The sequence below is a fragment of the Ictidomys tridecemlineatus genome, chromosome 5 (genome assembly GCF_052094955.1).
Source record: "Ictidomys tridecemlineatus isolate mIctTri1 chromosome 5, mIctTri1.hap1, whole genome shotgun sequence".
Taxonomy (NCBI): Eukaryota; Metazoa; Chordata; class Mammalia; order Rodentia; family Sciuridae; genus Ictidomys; species Ictidomys tridecemlineatus.
This window is the reverse complement of record NC_135481.1, coordinates 156,144,563-156,167,508: the sequence shown is the minus strand read 5'-3', so window position 1 is coordinate 156,167,508 and position 22,946 is coordinate 156,144,563. Positions and strand designations below refer to the sequence as shown.

Genomic DNA, 22,946 nt, shown 5'->3' with positions numbered 1-22,946 from the left:
CCCCGCGATTCACAGGAGCTAGACCTCGCGTTCCCGGGCAGCGAACACCAAGAACAAGCTCGAGAAGCGAAGCTAGCCGCAATCTTCACACCATCTCGTCCGCCACCGAATGCGGCCTTCCAAAACCGCCATTACCAAGAGAGCCCGTCAGCTCCTTCACCTAGCTGAGTCCCCTTCCCGGCTTCCTCGGCGCGGCGCAGTGACGTCACTTCCGGTCCCCGGCGCGCACGTGGGAGGAAGTGCCGGTGCCCGCGGCTGCCGCTCCTGTCTCTCTGGTTACGCTGGTCCGCTGGCCCAGCCGCTGACTCCAGGTGCGCTGCTGCTATGGGAGTCCCAGCGTTCTTCCGCTGGCTCAGCCGCAAGTACCCTTCCATCATTGTCAACTGCGTGGAAGAGAAGGTGAGCAGGCGCCAAGCGGCCTCCGCGGTGGAACCCGAAGACTTGGTTTCTCTAGGCCGCGGCCCGCGGATCCAGCCGCCTGGCCGGGAGCAACCCTCCGGAGCTCGTGCCACCCTGCCAGCTCCGCGGGCAGCCGCTGTCTGACGCGCGGTTGGTCGCGGGCTCAGGGATTCGGGATCCCTGGGAACAGCCCGAGAGGGGCGGGGGCGGAGCTGGGTCAGAACTCGCGGGAGGGCCGCTCCTCCCCTGTCCGCCTTTCCCGGCACCGGAAGGCTCCGCCCACGGCTTTGTTTCCTCCCGGGACCGCGCATTTTGGGTCTCTGTGGAGGCTCTACAGGCTCAAAAGCTGTTGAGCCATGCTTGCCATTGGTAAGGGTTGCGCGGATGCCGATTCTTGCTTTTAACAACCTTTAAATTAATTCTGTCAGTGATCTTCTTGTTATTTACTATCCGAGAGAGGCCATTTGTTTCTGTTGTTAAGTCTTAGGCGAAAAGAAGCATGTGAGAAAGGTCTAGGAGGAGACCGAGGTCTTATAAGTGCTGCTTTCTCGGTGTATGTCTGCTACTGGACAGCTTGCTTGTTGACATTTTCAAGATTCTTAGACGCACTCTAACAACACATTTTTTGTTGTTGTTAGTTTGTTAATATGTCGGTAGATTCTGGGCCTTTCTTGAGTTCTGTGTTTAGCGATTCTGTGCGAGTTCGATTTTGTACTCTTATTTAGAATTTATGGACTGGGAAGGTTCAGGGTCACGGTTGTCTCCTCCCGTTTCTGGTTTTTGAAGTCAGCACCTGCCTGTTGCTGTGAATTTCTTTTCCTTATATTGCTGAGATCTTGATTTTTACTTTCTTAGCTTCTAACCCGGTAGAAACTAAAAGCCTTGTTTTGGTGACATTCCCAGTATTTCTTGTGTTTGTCCCCCCCCCCCCCAAAAAAAAAGAGAAACTGCTAAACCAAATGCTTGTTCCCTTTGTAAAACTTTTATCAGACTTTACATTCCGGTGGGCTAAAACAACAACAACAAAACAGTTCCTTGTTCTATGTTTCCCATCCTGTCCTCTCCCGAGGCAGACATGTAACTATCTCAGTTTGTTTATACTTAATTTTTCAGTTTTAGTTATTTCTAATTAGTTCTGGCCTAGGGTAGGAGAGGATTTAGTTACTTATTCAGCCTCCCTTCCCATCCTCCTAATGTAGTAAAGCACTATCTTTATTTCTTTTGTTGGCAAACTTTGTAACTTCAGGTAATACATCTTAAAAAGTCCATCGCCTGTGTAGAGTATCCCTTGAGTTATTGGTTTCTAAGATTAGTATTTCAAGTTTGTCAGCAGCACTTTTTCATTTTTGACTTTAGCTATAAAAGTTTGTTTCTAAAAGCTGAGAGATCTGATTGTATTATTGATTGTTGTCACTGCAGATTCACGTTGTGTACTGTGATTCTGTTTTTATGCTCCTTTTGTCTTTTTCATAGTGCTGCCTTTCTTTTTTTCCACTTTACATCTTTTTCACCCAAAAGTTCTTTTGTTTTTTGCTTTCACTCAAATCCTTTTTTTTGGGAAAAGAAGTTTGGAGTTTTATTTCTGTTGCTTTCACATTAGTTTTTCTATAGGCTTGCTGGAAAGCTGCTTCCTGAAATTTTCAGTGGAAGGTACTGTTTTCTAGATTATCTCTTTTTGTTGGCTTAAATCCTTCCTTGGTTTTTATTCTCAATTGATTTCTTAGGAAAAGCTGTTTAGGATGTGGTTTTTCTGTCAATGTAGTGCCCCACATATCTCCATTCTATCCCATACATGTGAATGATCATAAGCTGGGTATAGAGTTCAAGTTTGGAAAATAGTTTTCCTCAAAACTTTAAAAGCATTATTCTTTTGTCACTCAGTATTGCTGATAACAAATTCAATGTTAAAGTGATTTTTATTTATTTAACCAACGCTTATGTAGCATTTACCATATACCAGGTACTATTCTGAGCACTTTCTAGATATTAACTTGTTAGATCCTTGTAACAACTACATGACTACTGCTACTACCTATAACAAGGGTAAGAAAATGGAAATAGAAGGGATGAGTAACATATTTAAGATCACTCAACTAATAGATGTCAGAGCCAGTGTGTGAAAACCAGGAAGGCCATGTTCTTAATTTTTGTGCACTTCAGCTTTCATTCTCTTTTGATCAATTTTTCTTTCTGAATTTTATATGATTTGAGGTTTTTGGCGGGGCGGGGGGGGGATGCTCTACTATTAAGCTACATCCCCAGCTCTTTTTTTTTTTTTTTGAGACAGGGTCCAAGTCACCTAGGATCTTGCTAAATTGCTGAAGTTGGCCTTGAACTTTCGATGTCTTGCCTCAGCTCCCAAATTGCTGGGATTACAGACCTGCACTGCACCCTGCTACTTTATTTATTTATTTATTTTAGATGGCATCTCTCTGTTGTCCATGAACTCGAGGGTTCAAGCAATTCTCCTGCCTCAGCCTCCCAAGTAGTTGGGACTGTAGGTGTGCACTACCGCACCTGCCATTTTCTGAATTTTAAACTTTCATGATTATGTACCTAGGTACAGATTTCATTTAAAATTTAAATTCATTTTGATCAGTACTTGGAGAAATCTTTGAGTCTGGAGTCTTGTGTTCTTCAGTTTTAGGGAATGTTCTTTGATTATTTCTAGACCTTTAATGTCCCTTACCAAACTCTGGATATTGGTCCTCCTAATCAGATTTTCCTCTTCTGCTCTCCTTCTATAGCTCTCCCCTTTCCTCCTTTTGCAGCTTTATTGAAGTATAATTGACATAAAATAAATACATATTAAAATGTACATACAATTTAGTATACATGTATACATGAAATCATAACCACAATCAAGATAGCAAACATCATCTCTAAAACATTCCTTCTGTTCCTCTGTGATTCCTCTCTACCCTCCTTGTGGCCCATTTTTTGTCAATCATTGATTTGTTTTCTGACCTTACACAGATAAGTTTTCATTTTCTAAAATTTTGTATAAGTGGTATATAGCATATACTCTTTTTTACCTGGCTTACTCACTTTCATGTAGCATTAAGTATTTTGATATTTGCTCATGTTGTTACATGTATCAGTAGTTCATTTCTTTTTATTTTTGGATAGTATTCTAGGCTGTGAATATACCACATTTTGATTATTTATTTTTCGATTGATGAGCATTTATTGTTTCCAGTTTGTCTATTTTTATAGGCAAATATCTATTTGTGAATATCTGCATACAAGTCTTTGTGTAGACATGTGCTTTTGTTTCCTTAGGGGAGGAAAAACTAAGAGTGAAATAATTGAGTTGTATGGTAGATATATGATTATTTAAAAACCTACCAGACTCTTTTTCCAGATTGGTTATGCCATTTTACTTTGACATGAACAGCACATGGAAGTTCCAGTTGCTTTACTTCCTTGCCAACACTGGGTGTAACAGTTGCTGTTTCTAGTTTTAGATATTCCAGTATGGTGTTAGCTTATTGTGGTTTTATTTTATTTATTTATTTTTATGTGGTGCTGAGGATTGAACCCAGGTCCTCGAATGTGCTAGGTGAGTATTCTACTGTTAAGCCTCAATCCCAGCCCTTATTGTGGTTTTAAACTTGCATTTTCCCAATGACAAGGGATACTGAGCATCATTTCAGGTAATTTTGTCTTCTCTCTTTTTTGTCCCATTTTCAGTTTGACTAGACTGTTTCTCAAATAACTAGTTTTTGTTTTGTCAATTTTTCTTTATTGTTTTCCTGTTTTTTTATTTCTTTGACTTCTGGTGTTATTTTTATTTCCTTGTTATATTCACTTTGGATTTAGTTTGGTTTTCAAGCTGAGGTCATTGATTTCAGACTTTACTTCTCTTTCTTTGGAGTGTTATAAATTACCTTCTAGATGTTGTTTAAATTATGTGCCACAATTATGGGCATGGTTCCATTTCATTGTGTATATATACCTAAGAGTAGATTTCCTGGGTCATGTGGAAAGACTGTATTCAATCATCTGAAGAACTTTCAGACTGTTTTTCAAAGTGGTTGCACCATTTTACATTCATTCCTTCCAACAGTATATAAGGGTTCCAATTTTTCAACATTCTTGGTGTGTAGCAGTTGTACTATGTAGTGGTTACCTTGAGTCTGGTGAAATAGAACATCCTATATAATAAATCACATGAAGCAGATTTATTATTTATAGACAGGCATTAAGGTACAAGAGAGGCTTAAATTTTGATGTTGATTCATTGTGGGATGATTCCCCAAGACTCAAGAAAACTGCCTAGGGCAAATGAAATCTCAGCTGCCCTACATTCAATGCAGCTGAGGGACCACCTAAAGGCAGACAACCTGGTTTATATACCTCTGGGGTGATGTGACTCACTGTGCAAAAAAACTTTGGCATCTGGCTTCTGGGGGAAAAGAGGAACAAAGCCCAGACTGTCCCTGTCAGTTCTCACTTTCTCAAGATGTTGCATTCTGTGGGAGGGATGGGAAAAGCCTTGGCAGTTTCAACCAGTTCTTTCCTGTTTTAGGATATTGCATTCCCAGTACATACATTCTGCAGTTACTTTGAGACCTCATAACAAGAAAAAGTGGGGGCAGAGCATGTGGTTTGGGAGTGGAATATTTGGTCTAAGGCCACCAGAGAACTGTCATGCTCTTGCAGACACTTAACTGACATTTTGATTCTAGCCTTCCTAGTGGGTGTGTGAAATGATATGTTGTAGTTTGACTTACAATTCCCTCATGACTAATGATATGGAACATCTTTTTATATGCTTATTCCATTTGTTTCTTTTTCTTTTCTTTCTTTTGAGGAATGGACTGGGTGAGAGAGAATATTTGTTTCCTTCTGTATGTAAGACCCTTTCTGGATATATGATTTGCAGTGTTTTCTCCCCTTCTGTGAGTTGGCTTTCCACCTTTTAAATTTTGGTGATGAAGTCAGTTAATATATTTTTTCTTTTACTGTTTAGGCTTTGGTGACATATCTAAAAATCCATTGCCAAATCTAAGGTAACAAAGTTTTCATCTAAGAGTTTTATAGTAGTATAGCTCTTAAATTTAGGTTCATGGGATAAGGGTTCAACTTTATTCTTTTGCATGTGGCTTATTGTCCCACACCATTTCTTGAAAAGACTGTTTTTTCCCCTATTCAATGGTCTTGATACCTTTATAAGAAGTCATTTGACCAAAGGGATATTGGTTTATTTCTGGAACCTAAATTGTACTGCAATGATCTATATGTTTAACCTTGTGCCACACTGTTTTGATTTATGGTCACTTTGTAGTAAGTTTTGAAGTTAGGAGATAGAAATCTTTTTATTTTTTCTTCTTTTTTAGGATTATATTAACTATTCTCTTTCCCTTGCAATTCTATTTGAATTTTAAAATGAGTTTGTCAGTTTCTATAGAAAAGTCAGGGAGATTCTGATAAGGAGTTCATTAAATTTGTGAATCAGTTTGGGGAGCATTTCGATCTTAATGTAGAGTCTTGTGTTCATGAATGTAGGATATTTTCCCTTTATTTAGAACTTCTTTGATTTAATTCAACAATGTTTTGTACTTTCTAGAATATAGGATTTGCATTTTTTGTTAAAATTTTTCCTCCTTTCTTTGAATACTATTGTGAATAGAATTTTTTTGAATGTTCACTGCAAATTTATAGAAATTCAGTTGATTTTTATATATTGTCCTTATTTCCTACAACCTTGTTGAATTCAAATTGGTTCTGAAAGTTTTCTAGTGGACGTTAGGATTTTCCGTAGACAAAAATCATATCATCTGCAAGTATATTTTTATTTCCTTTCCAACATGGATGCCTTTTATTTCTTTTTCTTGCTCATTTACCTTACTAGAATGTGGACTAGGAGTAGCAAGACCAGGCATCCTTGTCTTGTTCCAGGTCTTAAAAATAAAGCATCCAGATTATCATTAAGTATGATGTTAACTGAGGGTTTTGGGTTAGATGCCCTTTCTATTGAGGAGCTTCATATACATTGCTGAGTGGTTTTTCTTTTCAATCATGAAAGAGTATTAGATTTTATCAAATACTTTTTTCTACGTGTATTGAGATGATTATGTCATTTTTTTTCCTTATATTTTACTAGTGTGCTGTATTGCATTAATTTCATTTTGGATATTAAACCAACTTTGTATACTTGGGATAAATCCCACTTGGTCTTGGTGTATAATTCTTTTATATATTGCTGTCTTTGAATTGCTAGTATTTTGTCAAGGATTTTTGTATTCATATTCATAGAAGATATGTCTATAATTCTTTCTTATCTACTTTTGTTATGCCTTTTTCTGGTTTTGTATCAGGGTAATAGAAGACTTAAAATGATTTAGAAATCCAGGTGTGGTGGTGCCTGCCTATAATTCCAGCAGCTCTGTAGGCTGAGGCAGGAGGATCACAAGTTCAAAGCCAGCTTCAGTAACTTAAGGAGGCCCTAAGCAACTTAGTGAGACTCTGTCTCCAAATATAAAAAGTGCTGGGGATGTGGCTCAGTGTAAAGTACCCCTGGGTTCAATCTCTGGTACCAAAAAAAAAGAGAGTTCAGAAGTGTTGAAAGAGTTTGTGAAGAATTGGTATGAATTTATTCCTTTGCATGTTTGTTAAAATTCAGAACCATCTGGGCCTGGATTTTATCTAATTTTTTGATGTATGATTATTTATAATAATTTTTTAAATAATTCTTTTTGTTTCTGGAAGGTTGGCAGTAATGTACTCAGTTCTGTGTCTGATTCTGGTAATGTGAATTTTTGCTTTCTTGGTCAGACTCACTAAAGATTTGTTAGTTTTATTCTTTTTATTAATTTTTTAAAAATTTATTTATTCTAATTTGTTATGCATGGCAGTAGAATGCACTTCAATCATAGTACACATATAGAACACAGTTTTTCATTTCTCTGGTTGTACACAAAGTAGAATCACACCATTCCGTATCTTCATACATGTACTTAGAGTAATGATGTTCATCTCATTTTACCATCTTTTCTACCCCCATCCCCTCCCTCCCCTTTGCCCTAAAAAGTTCCCCCATTTCTCCCATGCTTCCCCTGCCAGCCCATTATGGATCTGCATCCACATATCAGAGAAAACATTAGACCTTTGGGTTTTTTTAGGGATTGGTTTACTTCACTTAGCATTATATGCTCCAGCTCCATCCATTTACCTGCAAATGCCATGATTTTATTCTTTTTCAATGCTGAGTGATGTCCCATTGTGTATTTATACCACAATTTCCTTTTTAGATATTAATTAGGTATATATGATAGTAGAGTGCATTACAATTCATATTACACATATAGAGCACAATTTTTTATTTCTCTGATTGTACATGATGTAGCATTGCACCATATTTGCAGTCATACATGTACCTAGGGTAATGATGTCCATCTCATTCCACCATCTTTCCTCCATCATGTCCCCTCCCGACCCTCCCCTTTGCCCAATCCAGGTTCCTCCAACCCCCCACCCCCATTATGGATCAGCATCCATTTATAAGAGAAACATCTGGCCTTTGGTTTTTGTGGATTGGCTTACTTTGCTTAGCATGATATTCTCCAACTCCATCCATTTACCTGCAAATGCCGTGATTTATTTTCTTTTAATGCTGAGTAATATTCCATTGTGTATTTATATCACAGTTTCTTTATCCGTTCATCCGTTGGAGGGCATCTAGGTTAGTTCCACAATTTATCAATTGTGAATTGTGCTACTATAAACATTGATGTGGCTGTGTCACTATAGTATACTGTTTTTAAGTCCTTTGGGTATAAATTGAAGAGTGGGATAGCTGGATCAAATGGTGGTTCCATTCCAAGTTTTCCAAGAAATCTCCATATTGCTTTCCATAGTGGTTGTACCAATTTGCAGTCCCACCAGCAATGTATGAGTGCCTTTTCCCCCACATCCTCACCAATACTTATTGTTGTTTGTATTCTTAATAGCTGCCATTCTGACTGGAGTAAGATAAAATCATAGAGTAGTTTTGATTTGCATTTCTCTAATTGCTAGAGATATTTAACATTTTTTCATATATTTGTTGATTGATTATATAATCTTCTGAGAAGTGCCTGTTCCTCTAATTGCTAGAGATATTTAACATTTTTTTATATATTTGTTGATTGATTATATAATTTTCTGAGAAGTGTCTGTTTAGTTCCTTAGCCCATTTATTGATTGGGTTATTTGTTTTTTTGGTGGTAAGTTTTTTGAGCTGGAAGGTTGGCAATTTTGTCAAGGATTTTTGTTTTCATATTCATAGAAGATATGGTCTCTAATATGTAGAATCTATATATTATATTCTAAAGATTAGTGCTCTATCTGATGTGAATATGGTAAAAATTTGCTCCCATTCTGTATGCTCTCTCTTCACTTCACTGATTGTTTCTTTTTCTGAGAAAAAGCTTTTCAGTTTGAATCCATTCATTTATTGATTCTTGATTTTATTTTTTTCACTTTAGGATTCTTGTTAAGGAAGTTGAGATCTAATCCGACATGATGAAGATTTGGGCCTACTTTTTCTTCTGTTAGGCTCAGGGTCTCTGATCTTAATTCCTAGGTCCTTGATCCACTTTGAGTTGAGTTTTGTGCATGGTGAGATGGGGGTTTAATTTCATTTTGTTGAATGTGGATTTTCAGTTTTCCCAGCACCATTTGTTGAAGAGGCTATCTTTTCTCCAAAGTATGTTTTTGGTGCCTTTGTCTAATATAAGATAATTGTAATTTTTTGGGTTAGTCTGTGTGTCCTCTATTCTGTACCATTGGTCTACCAGTCTGTTTTGGTGCCAATACCATGCTGTTTTTGTTACTATTGCTCTGTAGTATAGTTTAAGGTCTGGTATAGTGATGCTACCTGCTTCACTCTTCTTGCCGAGGATTGCTTTGGGTATTCTGGGTCTCTTTATTTTTCCAGATGAATATCATGGATGCTTTTTCTGTGAGGAATGCCATTGGGATTTTGATTGGAATTGCATTAAATCTGTATATTGCTTTTGATTTTGACAATATTAATTCTGCCTATCTAGGAACAAGGGAGATCTTTTCCTCTTTTAAGGTCTTTTTAAATTTTTTTCTTTAGCATTCTGTATTTCTCATTGTAGAGGTCTTTAACCTCTTTCATTGATTCTCAAGTATTTTATTTATTTATTTATTTATTTATTTATTTATTTATTTATTTATTTTTGAGGCTATTGTAAATGGGGTAGTTTTCCTAGTTTCTCTTTCAGAGGATTTGTCACTGATATACAGAAATGCTTTGATTTGTGGATGTTGATTTTATATCCTGCTACTTTGCTGAATTCATTTATTAGTTATAGAAGTTTTCTCATGGAATTTTTTGGATCCTCTAGAATCATGTCATCTGCAAATAGTGATGGTTTGAGTTCTTTTTTTTCCTATGTGTATCCCTTTAATTTCTTTCATCTGTCTTGTTTGTTCTGACTAGAGTTTGAAGAACTATGTTAAACAGAGTGGTGAAAGAAGGCATCTCTGTCTTGAAGCTTTATTCTTTTAAAGAACTAATGTTTGGTTCATTGATATTCTCTTTTTAAAAATTGTTTTATTAATTATTCCTCTAATCTTGATTTTATTTGTTCTGTTTCATTTAGGTTTAGTTTATTCCTTTTATTCCTTATTTGATATCTTAAAATAGAAGGGTTAGGACATTGATTTGAGGGGTTTGTTTTGTTTTGGTGGTACTGAGAATTGAAGCTGGGGGTACTCTATCACTGAGCCTTCAGCTCTTTTTTTTTTACCTCTTTCTTTTTATTTTAAGACAGGGTCTTTCTAATTTACATAAGCTGGACTCAAAGTTCAGATCTTTTTGCCTCAGCTTCCTGAGTTGTTGCAATTATAGGCATATGCCATTGCTCCTGGCTGAGATAGTTCTTAATTTAGGACTTTGCAGCTATAAATTTCCCTTTGGAATTTAGATTTATCCCATAAGTGTTGGTATATGTGTCTTCATTTTCACTGATCTCAAAGTAATTTTTTATTTCCCTTTTGATTTCTTTTTTGGCCTGTTGGCTATTTAGGAGTATGTTATTTAACTTCCACATATTTGTGAATTTATCAGATTTCCTTCTGTTGATTTTCTTAATTTAATTTCATTGTGGTTGGAGAATATAATTTCTTATTTTTACGCTTTTAAATTGAGAGACTCTCGTGCACTTGAATGTACATTGTTCTGTAGATAGATGTCTGTTAGGTCTAGTTTTTGATGTTGTTCAAGTCATTTGTTTCCATATTGATTTTCTGTATCATTGTGCTACCCATATCCATAGTGGATTATTGTCTTCAGCTGTTATTTATTGAATTGTCACATTCATTTATTTTTTTATTTCATGTTTTGGTTCACTGTTGTTATCGTTTTCATGATGGGTTGTCTTTTTATCATTATAATATTTCCTTCATGATCTCTAGTAACAGTTTTGTTTTAAAGTTTATTTTATCTGATCTCTATAGCCATTTCAGAGTTCTCTTGGTTGCTCTTTGCATAATTAACTTTTCCCATCCATTTACTTCTTGTGTGTGTGTGTGTGTGTGTGTGTGTGTGTGTGGTGCTGGGGATTAAACCCAGGCCCTTGTGCATGAGAAGCAAGCACTCTACCAACTGAGCTATATCCCCATCCCCCATCCATTTACTTTTACTTTCAGTTTTTGAATTTCAAGAGTATGGTCTGTAGAAAATATGTAGTTGGGTCATTTTTTAAAATCTATTTTGATTTTATGCCATTTTGTTGGATTATTTAATTCATTCACACAGTGTAATTACTGATATAGTTGGTTTTACATCTGCCATATTGCTTTTTTTTTCTCTATCTCAAAGTCATTTTTCTTTTATTCTTCCTACTTACTTTTGCATTGAGGGAATGAATATTTTCTGATGTAGCTTTCTCATTTCTTCATGATTTTTTGAGTGTTTTTTAGTCATTGCTCTAGAATTAACATATATACTTACTAGAATCAGCTTCAGATTTATATTTGCTTAAATCCAGCAATTTATAGAACTTATACTGCTTCATAGCTTGATTCCACTCCCTCTTTTGGTATTGTTGTTATATGTTATATATAATAAGATTACAAGCCAGCAAATACATTGTTGAGAATTTACCCTCTAGAGTTATTTCCTTACCCATTGCAATTTTACTTCCTTCCACCTCCTTTTGTACTGTTATTGGCGAACACATTACACATAGATTACGTTTTATTAGTAAACCTAACAACATTGTATAATATTTTATATAGTTTCTTTTTAGTTCAGAGAAGTAAAGAGGAAAAAATGTGTAAAATTACTAGAGTTCTTTGAATTTGAATTATAATATGGGTCACTTCCTTTCAGCCTGAAGAATTTCCTTTAGGATTTCTTGGAAGTTGAGTCTGTTGGCAACATATTTTCTCTCTCTCATCTGAAAAGTATTTTTATTTCACTTTCAGTTTTGAATAATAGCTTTCCTAAGTTTCTTTTTTTTAAATTTATTTTTTAGTTGTATCTGGACACAATACCTTGATTTTTATTTACTTATTTTTATGTGGTGCTGAGGATCAAACCCAGGGCCTTGCACGTTCTAGGCAAGTGCTCTACCACTGAGCCACAACCCCAGCCCCTAAGTTTCTAGATTAACAATTTTTGTTTCTTTTTTCTTGCTTCATTGGTTCCACTACTTTCTGGCCTCCCCCCCCCCACCTCCATCATTGCCCCAAGTCAGTTATTTATTTATTTATTATTTATTTATTTTGGTGCCAGGGATTGAACCCAGGAGCACTTAACCACTGAGCCACATCCCCAGCCCTTTTTTGTATTTTATTTAGTATTTTTACTAAATAAAAACTCTCCCTGAGTTGCTTAAGGCCTTGCTAAGTTGCTGAGGCTGGCTTTGAACTCACAATCCTCCTGCCTCAGCCTCCTGAGTTGCTGGGAAGCTATTAATCTTTTGGGGATTCTCTTCTAAGTGACTCTTCATTTGTTCCTTTGCTCTCTCAGTACTTTCTCCTTGTATTTTAGTTTCAGCATTTTTACTGTTCTGTGTCTGTGGGTCTCATTCTGTTTATCTTACTTGGAGTTCATAGAGCTTCCTGGATTATAGTGATTTTCTTTTAATAAATTTGGGGGGTTTTCAGCTGTTATTTCTTGGAGTGTTTTCCCCCTTACTCCTTTCTCTTTCTCCTTTACTGGTGCACTGAACTGTGTTCTGTATTTCTTTTTAGCTCTGTTTATTTTTCTTCATTCTTTTTCCTCTGTTTTTTTTTTTTGGCTTGCATAATTCTTTTGTCAGAGGGTACTAGGGATTGAACTTGGGACGTGGGCACTTGACCATTGAGCTACATCCCCATCCCTATTTTGTATTTCATTTAGAGACAGTTTTCATTTAGTTGATAAGTACCTCACTAATCTGCTGAGGCTGGCTTTGAACTCATCCTCTTGCCTCAGCCTCCGGAGTTGCTGGGATCACAGGGTTGTGCCTCAGCACCCAGCATCAGTTACTTTTTAACTCTCCTCTGCACCCAGCTTCAGTTACTTTTTAACTCTTTCCATCATACCTTTGTTTTTGTCTTCAGTCATCTTTAGTTGTGTATCTAACTAAATGGCTTACTGGTAATACTGGCCAATTTAAAATATCAATTAAGATCTGCTCATGCTCACAGGCAGCTGCTCTTGCTTTTTTTCCCAGTGTATGATTCATACTTTCTTGGTTTTAGCATGCCTGATTATTTTTGGTTGCGAACTGAACATTTCTGTTTGGTATTAGGCTCCCTTCAAATCCTTCTAGGGCTTTTATGTGTTTATTGACTGGCTGGATTATTTTAGTGAACTTGTTTCTCCCTATTATGCCTTTGGTTTTGCTTCTTATGACGGTGTGGTTTTTGGTATGCCTACAGTCACCTTTGGATAACAGTGGCACAGGTAGTGCTTCCTTTTGTTCTGGTCATACCCTATTATTGCTCTGATATTTTCAACAGAAATTTCTCTACAAACTAGTGAAGTTGGATTATGGCTTGGGATTAGTTTCTGAGGTCAGTGTTTAGTGTTTTTGCTAAATCCTGGAGGGCTCCTTCCAGTTCTCTTATTCTCCAATTTTTTTCTGTAAACTAGCTGGCCTGTGATCTTGGTTATTTTTCCAGTAGACTCATAGATCTCCTCCCAATTACTTTTTACAGCTTTCACCATTCTTGAGAGTTCCTTTAACTTTGCTGTGCTTTTCTGCAATTGAGATAATTTCCAGTATTTTCATAGGTTTTCTTGATTAGATCACTGTTTTCCCTTAGGAACATTTTCCAAAGTTTTGAATGTTTTTGTTTTTAAAATAATTTTCACCAGTTTCACTGGGAGCAGGTAAGTGGACCTGCTCCCTCTCAAGTTGCAAGTTGATCCCTCCCATATGTTTCAATATCTGGAGAGAAAGGATCATTTTTACACATTTTACATATTTTGTGTTCTCCATAGTACTAGTGTTAGTCCTTGGCACACATAATATTGAATCTAGTGAAATTATGTTAATCAGTTTAGCATAGTGGTCAAGATAACAGATTCTAAGGTCAAACTACTGAATTAAAATCCTAGTTCCTCAATCCAATAGCAATGTTAACTTAGGAAAAGCCACTTAACTGTAAGCATAAGCATTTGTAAGTGGAATACTTCAGATCTCACAGGATTGTTGTGAGCATAAAACAGAATAATCTATGAGTAAAGGCCTTTAGAACAGGGCTTGTCAAATTTTAAGTGCTCTATAAATGTTAGTGATAATTATTGGTCTTTCTTCACTAACACTATATAATAATGAAGCTCTAACACAAAACTTGAAAAAATAGTAATCACAGGTATTCAAATGCCCTATTTGGCAATTAAATTAAAACATATAGTGTAGGACTGAAGATAAAGTTTAGTGGGGAGAGTGCTTGCCTAGCATGTGTGAGGCTATGTTCCTAGTACAGCAAATCAAAATTAAACACACACATGCACACACCCACATAAATTGTTAGTCTTGTTTTCTAAGACAAAATAATAAAATTTGAAACTTTCATTAGCTGTTTGTATATTTCTCCCCAAATACAACCCACATCTTATTTCTTTCCTATAGTTTCTAGCTGCTTTAAAGGAAATCTAAAATGAGTCATAGAGTTTGGCATGTGACTCTCATCAGTGGGACACACTCATTACTCTGGAACCTTAAACATGATTATGATTTTTCTGATGTTGTTAAATCCCATGTAGGCCTAAACAAAAATGCATCTATTCAGCTGTTACTGGCAGTAGTTTCTATTTATAAAGTTGATTGTAACAGTGAGTTTATGAAATTGATTTTAGTGGTTTACTTCAAAAACTGTGAAATGTATTTTTATACAGTAGTCCTCCTTATTTGCAATTTTCCTTTCCAAGATTTCAGTTACCTGCTGTCAGCTCTGGTTCTAAAATGTTAATGAAAATTTCTGGAAATAAACTTCATAATTTGTATATCGTGTGGTATTCTTAGTAGTGTGATGAAATCTTGCACAGTCCTGCACCATTCAGTTTGGAATGTGAGTCATCCTTTGTCTAGTGTGTTTACTCTGTACATGCTACCTGCCTGTTGGTCATTCAGTAGTTATATCAGTTATCTCATTGATATGTTACTGCAGCATTATTGCAGTTTTTTTAAATTGCTTGTTTCTTGAATTGTCTATTAAACATTTTGGAACCAAAATTGACCACAGGTAACTGAAACTTAGAAAAGTGAAACTGAATGGTGGGGGGCTGCTGTGTAAGAATACATCCCACATTGCACTGCCACTGTTCAGGTAACCTTTAGTTTACTTAATAATGGTCCCAGAGTACAAGAATGGTGATGCAAGCAATTTTGACATGCCAGAGAATAACTAACCATAAAATGCTGTTTTTAACCCAAGGTGAAAGTTCTCAATAAGGAAAGAAAAAAAAAATGTGTTCTAAAGTTATTTGGATCTATAATAATGAAACACAGTATAGTGTTCAGTACTATCCACACTTTCAGGCATCCATTGGAGAGCTTAGAACATACTCCCTGTGCATAAGGGGGAAAATTACTGTACAGACATCATTATTTATGTATATGTATTATCTTTCTGTAAATACCTTCTTTATTTTAATTTCTTGGAATGTTTGTACATAGATACATTGATATTTGAACTTTTGGTTTAGGACACATGTGTCTTTTCCTTTTTTCCATGAAGTAGAGGAGGAGTCAGCTTCTTCCTAAGGCAAAGCTACCTTGACTCCCAGCCATTCTGGATAGGGATGCTCCCTGTTTCTTCATGGAATTGTTTGTCAGTCAGGCATTGCCCTTCCTTCTGACCCAAGCTTCCATGTTTTCTGGGAATGCATGTCTCAAGTTGTCTTAGACAGTGGGACATGATGGGAAGGAGAGGAGAGGGCAGTGGTTGACCCTCCCAGCTGTTTCTATTGTGATGGGTCTTCCAGAAGCTGTCCCTTGAGCTCCCTCTCTGGGCCTGGATCCCTCTTGTTTTCTCCCATCATCAGCAGCATCTCTCCTCTACCATGTTGTAGGTATTGTACTCTGTCTTCAGTCAGGCTGATAATTTCCCATATTTCAGGCATCTCTTGTGCTTTCTTATCCACAGAAGGTTCTGCCTCAGGTTTTCCATCATAGGTATGCAATTACTTTGTTCAACTTTTCATATGGTCTTGGGTAAAATGCAGTGTGTTCTTGGTGTGACATCTGAAGGCCCCAAAAGATAATGAAAAGTTATTATATGAAATTAATTGGTTTTAAGATTCAGAGTGACTCTTATTTTAGATGCGCTTTGATTAAGGATCTCTTTTTAACCCAACAGGAAACATGCTGATACTGTATTTGACAAAGTTTTTGAGGAGTCTGTTCCTTTGTTGACATCAAAATCTCTTGAAAAAAGGAGTTCCAAATTTATGTAGTATGTGTTGAATGTGTTTGCAGTTCTCTTGAGGGGAAAATATATTCAGTTTTCTTATTGGGCTTGTTTTCTCAAGATTGGCATCCTTACATGCCACTTTCCCAATACTGTGTTTTTTTTCTGGGTAGTGGAGATACAAATTCTTGTGCAGCTACATTCAGTATTCATTGAAGAGCTATAATACCTAGTGCTGTGTAAGCACTAGGTTAGGAATTAGCCTGCCAGTGACCTGTTTTGTGACTAAAGTTTTATTGGAACACAGCCACACATTCATATATATCTTGTTTTGGCTACTTTCACAATACAAAATTAGAGATTAGAGTTTGCATCTGAGATCATATGGCCCAGAATAAAATGCTTACTTTGTGAGGCTCAAAAGATGAGTATTGGTTTTCCTGAGTGTGGTAGCTGCTTGTTACAGGAGAAAGGAAGATGTGAACTCTGAGGTGTAGGGGTTAGATAGAAAGGTAGATAGCCTCTTGACTGAACCAGAATTTGGTGTTTGGTGTTCTATTTATTTATTTATTTATTTATTTTTTTTTGCATAGACTGCCAAGAATTGTCTTCCTGCTTTCCTTGCCACTTACTACCTCCCATGTGCGTGTACACACACACACAGTTTCTCATCAAGCCCTTTATGTACCAAATGCTAACAGCTTCTTCTCTGATCTGTCCTTAAATTCCTGTCCATATCCTTTCTTTTGATTATAATACAAATTGAGGTTCCATCTCATGTCCTTCCTCCTTCTCAAAGAGATATCACTCTCCTGAAATTCATTTTTTAAACTTCATTTGCTTTTCTCTGTATTCATCCCTGAGTAGTATCTAATATTATTTCATAACTTTGTGTAAATGGTATACAGTATGTAGTCTCCTGTGACTAGCTTTTTTGGCTCAACAGTATATTTATGACCATTCACACTTTTTTTTAGAATATCACTTTTGTCTGGCAATCCAGTATATGAACATATTAGCTTATTATTTTTGATTTCTTTATTTATTTGTTTATGTTTGATATCAAGGATTGAACCCAGGGGTGCATAACTACTTCTTTATTTTTTATTTTGAGACAGGGTCTTGCTAAATTCCTAAGGGCCTTATTAATAAATTGCTGAGGCTGGCTTTTAAGTTAGGCTCTTCCTGCCTCAGCCTCCTGAATTGCTGGAATTAGGCGTGCACCACCATACCCAGCCCTATTATTTTCTTTTGATAGGCTTTTCCTCCCCTAATTAAGCTGACTTTTGTTTTTTTTTTTATTCTTCTAAAAATAGCTTTATTAAGATTTAATTTTTCATGAAATGCACTTGATAGAGTAGTACAGTTATCTAATTATAAACACTTTGATCACAACTAAAGCAGTGTTGTGTTTGTTAGAAGTAACTTCCCATCTCCCTCACCTTTCTTTCACCCTAACCTTGAAACAGCATGAATCTACATTCTGTCTATAGATTTGTCTATACTGTCATATAATTAGGATCAATACAATATGTAGTCTTTTGTGATTGGTTTCTTTGATTTCACATAATGTTTTGAGGTTTATCTATAATGTAGCATGTACATGAAGGGCTTTTAAATTGTCTACAGTATATTTTTGCTAGATTGCTTTGTATGTGTTTAAAGAACTGTTATTTTTTGAACGACTTTCTATTAATAACAGTAAAAACTGGATCTCATGTTGTTAATCTTTTGTTGGAACTCTGGTAGGAAAATACAAAGATAATACCATTTATAAAAATACAGTTGAACAGTGGGTAGTCCTTACCTTTTGAAGAAATCACAGTGTAGTTAGGTTAGAATAAAAGGTTAATTGTACAACTATTGTGCTTACAGAGAGTAAGCACAATTCTCAGGAAATCTTGGAGAAGAAATGCAGCTAATTTCTTCACATATAGTGTACAGGTGTTATAAAGTAAGTGACATTTGATCTGAGTCTAGACCTTGGAAAATTAATAAGATTTCAGGAAGTGAGTGCTGGTAGAGAGGAAGAAGCCTTTCGGAAAGGAGATGTATTAGGAAAGGGCATTGAGAGATGGAAGAGCATTTCCTAGGAACTTTTTGAGAGACCAAGTGTACCTCAACATTTTGGCAGTAGGACAGGAGACTAGATCAGGCTCATTGGTTAGCTCCTGCTTTGGGAATCATTGGAAAATTAGATAAGATTAAGACAGGCAAATTTCTGTTTTAAAAGGAGGACTCTGATAGTATAGCAGGTGGGCTGGAAATGAGAGTCTCCTGGGAGGCAATCCATAGGAAGGTTGTTGTGACCTTTTAGGTAGGATATGATAACCTAATGTTCCTGGTAGTAGGAATAAAAGAAGATGAAATGGAAAGGCATTTTTTAGGTAAAATTGACAGGACTTATTAATGTGGGTGAAATTAATTCTAAGATGAATCCCTTGATCTCTCACTTAGAACAATTTGAGTGATTTGATTAAAATCTCCCATATTTGTCAAAATTAACTTGTGTTATAAGCCCTGTACTTTCAATGGATGAGTTTTCTGCTTCAGTTTGTCTTAAGGAATAAAATAAGACAATATCTTATAATTTATTACTTGAAGTGTTTTATTTCCAGTTCAGAAATGAAACAGGTTCATATTGAGCCTAGGATCTGTCATTTTTAGACCTGAACAAACTACTATTAATTATCACTTCCTCATAGCCAAAAGAATGCAATGGTGTCAAGATTCCAGTTGATGCCAGTAAACCTAATCCAAATGATGTGGAGTTTGATAATCTGTATTTGGATATGAATGGAATCATCCATCCCTGTACTCATCCTGAAGACAAGTACGTAATTCATTTTTGTCACTGGTATCACAAGTCACAAAGGAAGTACTACATTATATTACATTGTTTGCTTATCATTATAGACCAGCACCAAAAAATGAAGATGAGATGATGGTTGCAATTTTTGAGTACATTGACAGACTTTTCAATATTGTAAGACCAAGACGACTTCTCTACATGGCAATAGATGGAGTGGTGAGTGCTAAAATAATTAATTTAGAAACCTCCTTTTATTTTTGTTGTGTTCCCAGTGCGTAAAATGAAAGTCAGTTAGACAGTGAAACATGTTGATAGAGCCTGTTGCTTTAGTCATTCATTCAGGCATTTTTTAGTACTTATTTTGTGCCAGGTACTGTGACATTCTGGGGATATTGGTGAATGCCCTTCTTTTTGAAGGACTTTCCATTAAAAAAAAGGAGACATAGATCCATGAGTGAGTTTAGTTACAGGTACTCAATAATACATGTAAGGTGTTGAGGAATCCAGGGATGCTATAGAAATTAGGAGATAAAGAAGATGACTTTTATCTCATTTCTTTAAGGATGAAGAATATTGGAGATTGGTAGCCATTGTGTTGAGGAATGAGTGGGAGTTGTGGAAAGGAGGGATGACCTTACAGATTCTTAAATGTGCTGCTGGGTTAACACACTTTCCATGCCTTTGACTACACTGATACATTTGGATAACTACAAGTAATTTGGATTGAAAAGGGAAGTAGAGCAATAATTAAAGACAGCCTCACATGCCACTCTCAGGAGTTTGGACAGTGAGCAGTAATCTCAGTAATTTAAGAGCAGAGTATCTTACTGACTTATGGTAATTATACCAAGTAGGTTAGATTATAAATGACCACTAAATTATACATTAAGATATAAGAAAATTAGGGTAAATCATAACCCTAAATTTATTAGATATAGACAACTAAATTTTCTTTTAGATTTAGTACATCCTGGTGATTAATAGAATGATTTTGAAAATCCAGAGAACTTGACTCCAAGAAAATTAACATTACTATGGATCTTTTTACTCAGTGAAAACTCTTAGCTTCTTTTTATCTTGCAGTTACAATGGAGTAAGGAAAAAAAAGAACAGGAATACATCTTGTTAAGAGCATATTCCAATTCACATTCAGCTAGACTTCTTGAAGAAAGTCTTTAATTTTATTCCAGTATGCTCTTGCTAAGTCAAGTATAAAATATATGCATATTTATGTGTATGTATATATGTGCACATATACATGCATTTTTTGTTGAAGTGTACATTTAGATCATAGAATTTGTTATATGAGAGGACTATATTAGGTAGTCTCATTTTACAGAAAGAACTTTTTAAAGGAATATTATAAAACTTAGATGTTGTCAAAATATTGCAGAGTTCTTCCAACTTCAAAACTCATCTCAGTAACTTCAAAAAACTTAACAGTCCATTTCACTTCACTTAGGCTTTTTCTGTGATTTAAGTTACATTTGGTTAGAATGATTTAAAAGTACTTTGAGTTAAAACATTGCTCCCTTTCTAATTGTCTTGCTGTATTGAAAAGGAAGATAGTAATTATGAACCTTAATGTGGGAAATACAAAATAGAAGTACATTGAGGTCCTGCAGGTCAGAAAAACGTTCTCTATTGCTTTATGGGACATTGTGAATCTGATTTGGAGATTGTCTTTCCTTTTAAGTCTTGGACATAGGAAAGGTCTCCCTGACCCTGTAGTAAGTACTCTCTTAATTCTGGTTAGGTCTTGTCTACCTTGAAGCACCCTAACCCAGGAGAGTTAGCATTAGCTGTGACCCTTTGCAATATAACTATGTGATTTTATAGAATGTTTGTTCATTTGTCGATCACTCACTCATCTGATAAAGCTCTGCTTTGAGATTCTTGGTCCAAATTTAAGTTTTCAGGATCTGCTCTCTTATGAAAAGATTATTAGACTTGGTACTTACCTTCCATTTTAGTGTGCTCTTTTTATAAGAATGATTGATTGAAAATAATATACAGATCTACTTGTGAACAGTATTATGTGAATATGAAATGAATGTTTTCAGGCACCACGTGCTAAAATGAACCAGCAGCGTTCAAGGAGGTTCAGAGCATCAAAAGAAGGAATGGAAGCAGCAGTTGAGAAGCAGCGAGTCAGGGAAGAAATATTGGCCAAAGGTAGAAAATTTATATTTTGATGTTGGACTTTTTACTGGTGTTCCACAAAGCCTTGAAATTCCTAGTAGGTACAGAGATAGATGCTGATTAAGTGTCAATGAGGAAGACAGTCAGAAGCAGTTGATGCTAATTGGTTCTCTTCTAACCTGCCGGCCTGTGGGTGAGGTGAGGAATGGTTAGTGATTTTAGCAGAGTGATTTGTTTTGGTGTCTGCTATATAAGACAATGATAACAGATCAGGAAAGCCACAATTTATTTACTCAAGACATTTATACCTTACAGTTGGAAAAATGATGTCATACGTTAATTTGATGGAAGTGTGCAAATATAGTTACCTTAACCACAGCTTGTAATTAAGACTTAAAAACCTGTTTATATTCATGATAGAATGTTTTTCATTTTAAAGATGTTTTCTTTCTTGAAGATGCTATAGGATATATTATTTCTTAAGAAGCAGCTAATCAGAGATACAGAGGAAAAAATTGGATTTTCATATCCTGTTAGCTCATAATTTTATTTCTTACATAAAGCTCTGATAAACTCAAATTTTTAGTTTTATTTTTCTATATCATCTTAAGAACTGTTATCAAAATTAAAACCCTAATCAGGTGTGTGTGTGTGTGTATAAGAGCTTCATGATTTTTATGTTTTAAGTAACAATATAGTATATCTTGTATAGCATATGTTGTTCTACAGTTTTTTGAAAAGCTTAATTTAAATTTCAGGGGAGGAATCTTATTTTCTTCCCCCTAAGAGGAAAATTTTTCTTAGATAACAATGGTTCTTTTTCTTTTGTATTTGAACTTTTTCTTGTTGTTCTGCCTTAATATTGATTAATTTATTTCACTTTTTTATGGGGAAAACAAAACATTGCCTCTTTTCTCTAGGTGGCTTTCTTCCTCCAGAAGAAGTAAAAGAAAGATTTGACAGCAACTGTATTACACCAGTAAGTAGTATTATATTTTGCTAGCTATTGCTAACTCTTAAATGATAGGTTAATTTATTTCTTCTATCATTTTAGGGAACTGAGTTCATGGACAATCTTGCTAAATGCCTTCGCTATTACATAGCTGATCGTTTAAATAATGACCCAGGGTGGAAAAATTTGACAGTAAGTTTCACATTTTGGTACTTCAAAAAGATGAGAGTGATCATTGAGATTGCACTTTGATATGACTGATATTATTTATACTTTTTCCCTCCATAAAATACCCATTGACTATCAGGGAAAAGAAGCATTCAAGGTTATTGGAAATGGGGTGCCTTGCATGGTCAGGTTTTAGATAGCTGAATTTTCTCTCAGTGCCAATTTTGTTCCCTTACTATCACTGTGGAGCCATAAAAAGGATTTCATAATTTTTTTTTAAAAAGTGTATGTGTGTGTGTATAATATGTATGTGTATAAAAATATAGTTTTTAAGTAGAAAATTCAGTAGATACTAAAATATAGCCAAAATAAGTTGTGGAGTTGCCTTTTAAAAATGACTGTTCTCATAAGTAAAACGTAAATGAACTTTTTTGCCCTATAAATGAACTTTTATGTAATTTTAGATTCATAAATGTGTTTTCCTTGAATTAGAAATGGTGAGCTGTATTTAATTGGTATCTTTTATTGATCATTCTTGGAGTTTGTAAGATTTGGTGCTTTATCCTCTAATAGTAGTGAAAATAATAAGAACTTGTAAACTTAACA

General features: G+C 35.6%; 1 protein-coding gene across 4 annotated transcripts in view; it reads left to right on the top strand.

The window, feature by feature from the left end:
• The first annotated feature begins 214 nt into the window (after window positions 1-214).
• The window catches only part of Xrn2 (5'-3' exoribonuclease 2), a 74,517-nt gene continuing 51,785 nt past the window's right edge, over window positions 215-22,946 (top strand). For 2 of the 4 annotated variants that reach the window (XM_078051329.1, XM_078051327.1), the window contains exons 1-5: window positions 215-399; window positions 19,183-19,294; window positions 21,142-21,253; window positions 22,141-22,199; window positions 22,275-22,364. In XM_078051329.1, the coding sequence (XP_077907455.1) occupies window positions 19,208-19,294; window positions 21,142-21,253; window positions 22,141-22,199; window positions 22,275-22,364 (348 nt within the window). In that variant the 5' untranslated portion in view covers window positions 215-399; window positions 19,183-19,207. Of the gene's footprint in view, window positions 400-639; window positions 769-18,971; window positions 19,100-19,182; window positions 19,295-21,141; window positions 21,254-22,140; window positions 22,200-22,274; window positions 22,365-22,946 lie in introns of those variants that run through there. The other 2 variants (XM_078051328.1, XM_078051330.1) reach the window with 2 other exon arrangements.